The sequence below is a fragment of the Lolium perenne genome, chromosome 5 (assembly GCF_019359855.2).
Source record: "Lolium perenne isolate Kyuss_39 chromosome 5, Kyuss_2.0, whole genome shotgun sequence".
In the NCBI taxonomy this organism is placed as follows: Eukaryota; Viridiplantae; Streptophyta; class Magnoliopsida; order Poales; family Poaceae; genus Lolium; species Lolium perenne.
This window is the reverse complement of record NC_067248.2, coordinates 64304517-64315368: the sequence shown is the minus strand read 5'-3', so window position 1 is coordinate 64315368 and position 10852 is coordinate 64304517. Positions and strand designations below refer to the sequence as shown.

The window sequence follows — 10852 nt, the reverse complement described above, 5'->3', positions numbered from 1 at the left end:
GTCTACATATATGTGGGTGTCCCCGTCTTATCACATGCCATCCATTCAGTCCTATTTGCATCAAGATGCGTGCTGTTGTTTTGCAGAGAACACCTCCCACCGATACATGCTGTCATGGCACAGTCCCTGCCTGTTATGCATACCAAACCTCACCTTTGTAAACTCGTTCCTGTTCAAACCCTCAAACCACTTTTGTTTCAGAATAGTGTAGGACAATTTTACTTTAATTAGTACGGTATTAGGCAAAATTAGTTTGCAACGCGGGAGTATTATAATCCACTCTTCTAGTCCATCATGTTCCATGGTAAATAAAGTCCATGAGACCACTTTTTGGTGCAATCTGAACATGGAGAATAATCACCAAAAACCATACATACATACAGGATTTTGAGCCACCAAAGCTCATTTCCTCTTGTTTGGAAATTACATATTTTCCACCGGAACAAATCAACATACCCATCGGAGAAAAAACACAATACAGCATCCTAGCAAATGATTTTCGAATCTAGGAGCATGTACCAAAGAGTAAATATTCAGAGGAAAATCCAACATGAACAAACCAGGATCTAACTGCGTCCAGGTCAGTGGAGCAAACAGGAGTGAGAAGAATTTGTAACATGAATCTTCCAGCATCCAGATCTCAGGAGGAAGATATGCACTAAACAAAAGTCCCGTGAACTGATCTGCACCTTGTATTAATACACCAAATAAATACCCCTGTACAACAAGATGCTCCTTGATAGTGAGAGGAGCAAGTCCCAACGAAGAGGAGCAACCTTGCTGCGCTTTCCGGCCGGCCATGGCACGCCTTGGTGGAGCACGGAGCCAGGGAGGGGGAGATCAAAGAGAGCGCCGACGAACGGATCCGAGGACAGGGAGAGAGAGGGAAGCGACCATGGTTGGATCGGGGAAGAGGGGAGCACCGGGGTCACGGATGCGGTGTGAGGGAGGGGCGGCGCCGCCGTTCATGGAGGCGATAGGGTGAATGGGCGTGGGCTGGGGAGAACGCCATGGTGGAGAGGACGGAGCTGGGGAGAGAATCTGGGAAGAGATAAGATGCACATGTACAGTTTGGTTCCTATAGGGAGAGGAAGATGGACAAAGTACAGGGTGGTGGAGGCAAAGTAGACACACACGAATCTTGGAACGCCAACAACCCTTGGATAGACGCCCACCACTATGTAGAATCACCGCGTTGAGGGAGTTGACTATTAGGAGGAAATGTGCGGCGGCGCACAGAATTTTATTGTTGCTCCATTATTCAGATACAGTAGTATATCATAGACAGTAGACTCTGGAAATAACTTATTCCTCACGAGCCTTGCATGCAAGCCCGTGTCTAGCAAGTGAGGCTGCCCCCGGCGTCGACGCCGAGCTGGCGGCAGTAGTCCTGGTAGTAGCCCACCCTTGCGTTCATCTGCGCGGTGTTCTTGCCATCGCACTCCACGGCGCCGTTGATGGCCCTGGTGGTGGCGCCGAAGCCCCGCGGCAGCACCCCGTGCACGTTGGTCATCCAGTACCAGAGCGCCGTCTTGAACGCCACCACGGGGTCCTGCGCCACCGTCTGTGGGCTACCAAGCCCGTCGAAGCCGATGCTCTTCCCCGCCGCCCCGTAGTTGTAGTTCCACGTGAGCTGCAGCGGGCCGCGGCCGTAGTACTTGGCCCCGGAAGAGCACGGCCACTGCGAGAAGGAGGTGTCGCAGTAGTTCTGGCTCGCACCGTTAATCTCCTCGATGTAGCAGAAGTCTGCATATATATAGTGACATAAGCTCTAAAGATGATGAAATGTGTTCCACTATGTTATTTTGATGACAACTTACGTCCGGTCTCGTGCGTGACGTGGGCGAAGAAGGCGGCGATCTCGCGCTTGGCGGCGTCGGAGCTTCCCGACGCGAAGCCGGAGTAGGAACCAGCGGCGTTCAAAAAGGCCGCACGGGTGTAGAAGCTTTGGCCTGCGCAGCCGCCGCTGGATTTGGACTTGATTGCGTTGAAGAAAGCATCGCTGACGATGCTGCCCACACCTCCGCTACCACTTCCACTTCCACTTCCAGTGCATGGTCCGGACTGGCATCCTTTACCGCAGTAGGGATCGGTGGTGCCGCAGAAGCCGAACTGGCTGCAGCAGAAGCCCGGCTGGCAGCCGCAGTTCTGCGCGGCCGCCGGACCAGCGGCCGAGAGGAGTGCTGCTGCTAGCCCAAGGGCCATGAACGTCAACACCGCCATGGGCGAGTTCGCCATGCCGTCACTTGCTAGTGTTGTGTTGCAGGCTTACTTAAACCTTGCTACGAGGTGGTGGTGTGATTGAAATAGCATGGCAGTGGTGCGGTTTATATAGAGTAGATCAATGGTGTACGTGTTGGACACTTGGACGACTAGAATCATCAGTCGTATTTGTGCTACTGCCTATTCTATTTTGTAGGAGTATAAGCTGGTCGTCCGTCAACACTTAGTCGTTGCTTCCAGCTTTTTTTTTTTGTCTTGTATATCCATGAGAGCGCCATGGCACGCCGAGTACGACTGATGTGCTGTATACATATTATGTACCAGCATGCATGTGCGAATTTTCTTGATACATTCCACAAAGTGGAGAACCTAGAAAGTCGTTAGCCTGTGTGGAAGAGCCTTACATTTTCACGACAAATATCTCCGCTGATTGCGGAACAGACGTTAACTTGTGTGGAAGAGCTTTATATTTTCAGGACAAATATGTCCACCGATTGCAGATAGAGCTGAAGTTATGACTTGGTGGCCTTACTGAGCTTGGGCTAGAAGATGACAATGGCGGTTTAGGCCTCCATCTAGATAAAGTCAAGCATATACCTTGCTCAAATACTATGATTATCCTCACTATCAGACCAGGAGCAGGTAATCTCATCGTTGCGCTGCTATAAGATTTTTCTATCATAAATATTAGGCATATGCTAGCCATCAACCGGTTGTAGCTACATCTAGATATGTTGTTAAAAATTCATATGCTACTTTTTAAATTATTTTTCAAATGTAGTAACATTTTAGTGTTTATGTAGCATTTTTTTTAAATTTTGCATTATTTTACAATATATGTCTGTGCAATACATTCAATTTTTTCGCTTCACTTACCTAACATTACAGGAACACGTATATAGCTTCTTTCTGTAACATATACACACAAATTGATGTAGCTCTTAATTCGCACATACTAACGCAACAAAAACAATGAACACATGTAGCAAATCATAACACAGTATGTAACATGGACAAAATCTTCTACAAAATGAGTAGCATGCTCTTGCGAAGTAGTAGCAGAGTTAGTCCGGTAATAATCTATCAGTAGTTAGAAGCATATGCAAGATACATATTTTTGACAAATAAGATCAGCTCTTCTAATTTACCATGATACCACAACTCCCCATGAATCTTCCTCATAAAATGCTCCATTCCGCTTCTCTTGTATCTTGGGTCAGGAAACAAGGGCATTACAAGAGCAAGATTTGACTTGAGCGAGTCACTACGGGAAAAGATATAATGTCCCGACGGCCAGCGGCCGTCGGCACACTGTCGTCGGGAAAGCTCTGGTCGGGGTAGGTAAGTTGGTCGTCGACACAGACTAGCCTTGACTGTTGTGCCGACGGTTTTAACCTCAGCATAGTATTTCAATATTTACAACTAGGGGTGTCCCGCCGAATCCGCTGGAAACTAACCGGATTTCAACTAGGGGTCAACTATCCGTCGCTCCAGAAATTCCAGAAAAAATGTTTTTAGTTCTACGACACATCATTATATGTGCTAATTTTTGTATGTTTAGTTTGTTCGCGAATGGGTGCACCCGCACGCCCGGTACGGCGATACCGCATGTCCCTGGCGCCCTGTTTTGGCCAGATGGCAATTTGAACGAAGTCAAAAAATCCCATGGAGCCACGTGGAATTATTTTATATGTCATAGTAACTATTCCGTTTGTCAAAATTGGGATACGGAAATTAGTTTGAAAAATCCTTCACGAAAAGGCTATCACGTCCGGAGTTCTATGGATTTCAGGGGAAATGTGGGAAACGGTCTCAACATGGCATAGTTTGCCGAAACGAGATCATATTGGACACGTGTGTGGGCCCTAGGATGGGAAGCAAGACCCCTGACGCGGATTTCTAATCCGACCCATGGGCGACCATTTTTTTCATTTTTGTCGTGTGTGAAAGCCATGAAACCTCGAACAGTATAGCTCATTTCTAAGAAGGTTGGTTTAGGTATTTGAAATATTCCATTTTGACGTTTTTCTAAGATAGATCTTATTTTTGTGCAAAATTGATATATTATACTTATTTTTCTCAATTAGAATGATTTAGTTATGTTGAATTGTAGAGATGGTAGAACATGTAACAAATTCATCCTCACTGATAGATTTGTGTTCCGGCTAACAAGCTATGTATCCCAGATAGTTCCGTTCATATTTTGTTGTTGCAGGAGGCGCGTGGAGGAGGATTGATGGGTCACTTTGGTGTGAAGAAGAGGGAGAATGTACTTGTTGCACACTTCTTTTGGCCACGCATGCGTCGAGATGTTGAGAGATTTGTGGCACGCTGCACTATATTTCAAAAGGCTAAGTCTCGGCTTAATCCACGTGGTTTATATATGCCTCTTCCTGTTCCTTGTGTAACTTGAAAAAATATTTCCATGGATTTCGTTTTGGGATTGCCTCGTATATAGAAGGGGAGGGATAGAATTTTTGTTGTTGTGGATTGGTTTTCTAAGATGTCACACTTTTTTACTTGTGATACTAAGTTTCTTAGCAACTTTTGGAGATGTTTATGTGCCTAAGTTGGGGACTAAATTACTATTTAGTACTACATGTCATCCCCAAATTGATGGATAAACTGAAGTAGTAAATAGAGCATTGTCAACTATGACGTGGGTTGTTTTGAAGAAGAATTTAAAATTGTGCGAGGAATGTTTACCTCATATTGAATTTGCTTACAATTGTTCGCTGCATTCTACCACTAAGATGTGTCCATTTGAGATTGTCTATGGCTTTACTCCTCATGCTCCTATTGATTTGTTGCCTTTGCCATCTTCAGTGCAAAATAATTTGGATGCTACTCAACGTACTAAATTGATATTAAAATTGCATGACACTACTAAAGACAACATAGAACGTATGAATGCTAAGTATAAAATTGTCGGGGATAAAGGGAGAAAGCATGTTTTTTTTTATGTTGGTGATCTTATTTGGTTGCATTTGCGCAAAGATCATTTTCCTGATTTGCGCAAGTCTAAGTTAATGTCACGCGCTACTGGTCCTTTTAAGGTGTTAGAGAAAAACTGATAATGCATATAAACTTGAGCTTCCTGCAGATTTTGGTTCGGTTAGTTATACATTTAACATTGTAGATTTGAAGCCTTACTCTGGTGAAGAAGATGAGATTGCGTCGAGGACGACTTCAATTCCAAAAGGGGAGCATGATGAGGACATATCATATATTGATAAAACAGTGTACCTACAGCCTCACAAATACAAGGATCAATCACTCGAGCTCGTTACAAACAACTTAACTATCAGGTACTTTCGTTTTTGGAACTATTGCTCACATACATAAGAATATGATGCTGCCTAAATCAGATGTGTTTGTTACTCTTAGGAATAGACCTAGCATGGACAAGAGGGACAAGCATTGGAGCATGACCGTGCATGGTGGTGGCACCAATCATGTGAGGATTGAAGAGGACATCACAAGTGGCGATTTCAGAACTTTGAAGCCACCTAATGAAGATTGAAGACTTGGACGAAATACACAAGATTATACTTTATAATTTCGTGCATAGCATAATATGGTGCTGCGTCACCTTTAGTTTTGGGCCATGTCCTGCTAGTACAACTGCGTTAGCGACATTGGCATCTGCATCGGCGTCAGCCTCGGCGCCGGCGACGGAGCAGGCACACCGGACAGAGCACAACGAGGTCGTCGTGATCGACGGGCCTACGTCGACTTAGGATGGCGGTCAGCCTTGCCGAACCCCTTCTTCGAATTTATGTTTAGGTTGCACCTCCGGTATGTAATATGACCGCGCGTCTAGTACTTTTATCGCGGCTAATTCGATCGTGACGACTTCAGCGGGAACGATATCTTTTGAATGTCGACTATTTGAATTTCTGTTTGGGGACCGCGTTTGAAGGACGCGGTTGAGGATCGACGTCCCCAAACGCGGCACGAAAAAAACGCGTCCGCCAAACGCTCGATCCGGCGTCGTTGGAGGGACGGTTTTGAGGACGCGGCTGGAAATGCTCTAATCCTCTATTCTTTTTTGCTAGAATTGTTCACCCGTCGCTAGAACATCGGCGCCGCCGCACCTTCCCCGTTGCCAAGACCCGCGCATAAATCACATTACGCCACTCTAGGCGAGCTCTGTTCCCAAGTCCGGTAGCAGGGCTATGCTAATCCGGTACGTAGGAAGCGGACAAGGGTTGTGGCCGATGCCCCCACCTTCGTGCGCTCTAGGGGAAGGTCAGTGCCCCTTCCTTCATGCCCTCTAGGGGACGACCGGAGAGCCCCGCCTCCGGATGCTCTCCACTTCTCCAGGGGAGGGCCGGCGAGCCCCGCCTCCACGTGCTGTAGGGAATGGCCGGCGAGCCCCGCCTCCGCGTGCTCCTGGCCTGGGGACAACCTATGAGCCAACCCTTCCTAACATTTTGTTGAGTTTTTTTTTGAGGGCAACATTTTGTATTTTTGTTAAGTTAATAATCACAGTTAATTACCTCTAGCGTCCATAAAATCCAATGAGCCAAACGAAAAATGGGATCACCTAAACGTGGACCGTCCCATCCACAAAATCTGGTCCATCCCATCCCCCTACGTATTTGTACATCAACAAAACACACACTTATCCCTTCAACTTTTATGCAAGGGGGGGGCACCGAAGCATAGCTCATCCGATGGATTTTCTTTAGGGATGCAGCCGCAGACTCGGCGCCAAGCTCGTCGCCGTCGCTTGCGTGTTCTTTGGGGATTCCGGTTTGTGAAGTGATTCAGGATTTGAAGTTTCGATGTTTCAGGGTTAATTGGAAAATAAGCAGGCTATAGGCAGGTGTTTTATTGCAAAATTCCATAGAGTTGAGCAGCCACACACGATTTACATCGGACACAACAAGCACTTTGGATGCACGGATACATCAAAGAGACGGATGCATAAGATACGATGCCTCTTCAAAATGCATGATAAATGGGAAATAAATCTTTATGCTGCGATGTCATAATGTTCAGTCCTATCAGGCCGCAACAAAGAAAGTACCACTTTGTCAAATGGAAGTGGATTTTCAAACCTAAGAGTAAAGGTGGTTTGGGGTAAAAAAATCTGACCAAATTTAATATCAGTCTCATGTGAAAGTGGTGGTGGAAGTTGGAGAATGAAGAAGGACCTTGGCAAGATTTCATGAGAACAACATATCTGGGGGATTCTGGTATTTACTTTGCCAAGCATAGAAATGGTGATTCTCCTCTATGGTCTGACATGTTGCATATTAGAGATATTTACTTGTGTGACAGGAGAATGTCAGATGAAAATGCTTGCAGAACTAGCTTCTAGGGAGATGTTTGGTGTGGGCACTCCCCTTTGAAAGACAAATTCCCTGATTTGTACAACATATGCAATGAATAACTCATTATTGTAGCTGCTGCAAAAAATCTAGGTTGGAGACTTTCTTTCAAAAGATGGTTGTCTGTTGATCTGCAAGAGCAATGGTGTGCCTTGTTGATATTCTCAATCAAGGTGTGCTAAATAACTGTATGGATAGATCAAAATGGAAATGGACAAAAGATGGAAATTTTACTGTCGGGAGCATGTATAAATTGCTCTGCAGTAATGGAGTGGACAGATCTTTCAGACACCTGTGGAAGAGCAAAACCCCCCTTAAAATCAAAGTATGGATGTGGTTAATTTGGCACTGCTATAGCTACAAAAGATAACAAGTTGAAACGAAACTGGAGACCCTCTTTATCAATTCTGCAATGACTTTGAATCAATCATACACCTCTTATTTACATACCCTACAGCTAAATATGTTTGGAGCATGGTGGGACTAGCAATTGGGGCACGAACACGCCCTGGATCTTTTGCTCAATGTTTTGTTGCCACAATTCTCCCGATCTAGATGTAATATTTAAATTGTTGGTGTAGCTGCGATTTGCTGGACCATTTGGAAAAGTCTTAACAAAGCTTGTTTTGAGAAAAATTTCCTTAAAAACCCTGTTGAGCTAATCTGCCATTCGGTTGCTTTTATGAAATTCACTCCCACGCAGATGCTGCTATTCTTCGGCAAGGAGCTGATGCTCTGTTCAATCTGGCCCTTGGTGCCTGTGCAAGAAGTGGTGATAATCCAAGTGAGGGTGGGCTACGTCGTCTGACAGCTAACTCAACGATCGACTGATGGGACAATGGAGGTGGACACGGATTCCGAGGATTTTGAGGATCTGGATGGATAACTTGATACTTCTTCCTTCCTGGTGTGTTGATGTGTACTAGCTTATGTTCGGTTGTGGCTCATTAGATCCCGCGATGTATATATCTCTAGACTCCTAGAATTACCATGAATGCTAACATTAGGAGGCGGCGCCTCGCTCTTTTGGTTCTTTTGACTAAAAGTTGAAATCATGTATATGTATTCGTTATCTCTGGGTAATGAAAATGATCCGTGGGATCACTTTCTCAATCAGGCCGCAACTCGCGGAGATATTTGTCATCAAAATTTAAAAGCTCTTCCACACAAGTTAACGACTGAGTCTCCCTTTCCAGGGTTTTCCAGTGATGTTGACCTTAGAATGTACTCATCCAATAGAATTGGTACATGTATGCTGGTCTGTGGATAGAATACATCAGTCGTATCCCGGTGTGTGATGGCGACTTGGTATCCAGAAGGCTCCGATTCCGTTGGAATTCCACTTGCTTGTGCGCGACTGAAGCGTTGAAGGTTGAAGTGAACCGCTTATTCGTAATACTACAGAAAATAAAACATGCAGCAGTACAGATACGACTTTTTCTTCCAATCCAATGTCCACGTACGCCCTTTATCTACTCCATATAAACGGTGCCACTGCCATGCCATTTCAATCACAGCACCACCATCGTAGCAAGCTTCAAGCCTGCAACACAAACTAGCTACTGACGGCATGGCGACCTCGCCGATGGCGGTGTTCACGTTCATGGCTCTTGGGCTAGCAGCAGCACTCCTCTCCGCTGCTGGTCCGGCGGCCGCGCAGAACTGTGGCTGTCAGGCGGGCTTCTGCTGCAGCCAATACGGTTACTGCGGCACCAATTCATCGTACTGCGGCGACGGGTGCCAGTCCGGCCCGTGCACCAGCGGCGGCGGAGGTGTGGGCAGCATCGTCAGCGATGCCTTCTTCAACGGAATCAAGTCCCAGTCCGGCGGCGGCTGCGCAGGCCAGAGCTTCTACACCCGCCAGGCGTTCCTCAACGCCGTCGGCTCCTACTCCGGCTTTGCGTCCGGAAGCTCCGACGCCGCCAAGCGCGAGATCGCCGCCTTCTTCGCCCACGTCACGCACGAGACCGGACGTAAGAGATCTCTCATCCAAATAGTTAACAAACTGACACATTGTTGCATGCTTATAAGTTATAACTTGGTAGATGTTGCTATATATGTACAGACTTCTGCTACATCGAGGAGATCAACGGGGCGAACCAGAACTACTGCGACACCGGATACCCGCAGTGGCCGTGCTCCTCGGGGGTGAAGTACTACGGCCGCGGGCCGCTGCAGCTCACGTGGAACTACAACTACGGGGCGGCGGGGCAGAGCATCGGCTTCGACGGGCTGGGGAGCCCGCAGACGGTGGCGCAGGACCCCGTGCTGGCGTTCAAGACGGCGTTGTGGTACTGGATGACCAACGTGCACGGGGTGCTGCCGCAGGGCTTCGGCGCCACCACCAGGGCCATCAACGGCGCCGTGGAGTGCGACGGCAAGAACACCGCGCAGATGAACGCAAGGGTGGGCTACTACCAGGACTACTGCCGCCAGCTCGGCGTCGACGCCGGGGGCAGCCTCACTTGCTAGACACGGGCTTGCATGCAGGACTCGTGAGGAATAACTTATTTCCTGTGTCTAATGGTCATCATCTATACCTAATAATAAAGGAGCTAAGGTTTATGCCAAAATTTTCGTCCAACATTTTTGGACCGTTTGCCCTCTCACCAAAATACATAATACATCAGTTGCCATGTAACGGTTCGCTTGTTCTTTTTCTATCCCCCTGAGCTATTCCTCCCTCCCGAATCGCGCTGGTCGTTCTTGGCCCGTATGTGCATCAATCAATGGGCCGCAAGCCAATTTCGTTGGAACAGAAATCATCGAAGAACTTGCAGTCAACCGATTGAATCATATTTGAATAGTACCACATCGGTCTCTTACAATGAATACCGCCGGCTTATATACGTTCTAGCTGGCATGGAATTTCAGCGAGGTGAATCAACAATAAGTATAGCACAATTGATTGTTCTGACGGTACCAGGGCCGTCAGGGCGAGCTCAGGATTGAGCCAGCCATCAGAGCTGCTCAAGGACGGGTCCGAGCCGGCGGCGGCCGGCGAGGCCGAGAGTGTTCGAGACGGGGCCAGGGCGAAGCAGCACGATGAGCTAACACCACGCCGGAGGAGGAGGAGGAGGAGGATTGCCGAAATAGTAGTCAAAGGAAGATGGGGAATCGGGAGCGGCAGTGCCGACGTGCATTATGTGCGGCGGCGCTAGCTAGGTCTGGACTCTGGAACGGCCAGAGAGGATTGTTTCGACAAAAAGTAGCGAAACTTTCCCCTAGGGTATGTAGAGGTTTTGCTAGATGCGTATGAGAGTACAAATATGCGGGCGTGCCATCTTGTT

General features: G+C 47.2%; 2 protein-coding genes across 2 annotated transcripts; one reads left to right on the top strand and one right to left on the bottom strand.

Annotated features, from left to right (window-relative positions):
* Positions 1–1288: 1288 nt before the first annotated feature.
* LOC127299359 (endochitinase A-like) lies at positions 1289–2323 on the bottom strand. The gene is made up of 2 exons (XM_051329312.2): positions 1821–2323; positions 1289–1746 (listed from the first exon to the last, which is right to left on the bottom strand). Exons 1-2 carry the CDS (start codon positions 2236–2238, stop codon positions 1340–1342), a joined length of 825 nt encoding a protein of 274 aa, XP_051185272.1. The 5' UTR covers positions 2239–2323; the 3' UTR covers positions 1289–1339.
* Positions 2324–9058: 6735 nt separating this feature from the next.
* On the top strand, positions 9059–10089 carry LOC127299358 (endochitinase A). The gene is made up of 2 exons (XM_051329311.2): positions 9059–9535; positions 9628–10089. Exons 1-2 carry the CDS (start codon positions 9133–9135, stop codon positions 10032–10034), a joined length of 810 nt encoding a protein of 269 aa, XP_051185271.1. The 5' UTR covers positions 9059–9132; the 3' UTR covers positions 10035–10089.
* Positions 10090–10852: the final 763 nt, after the last annotated feature.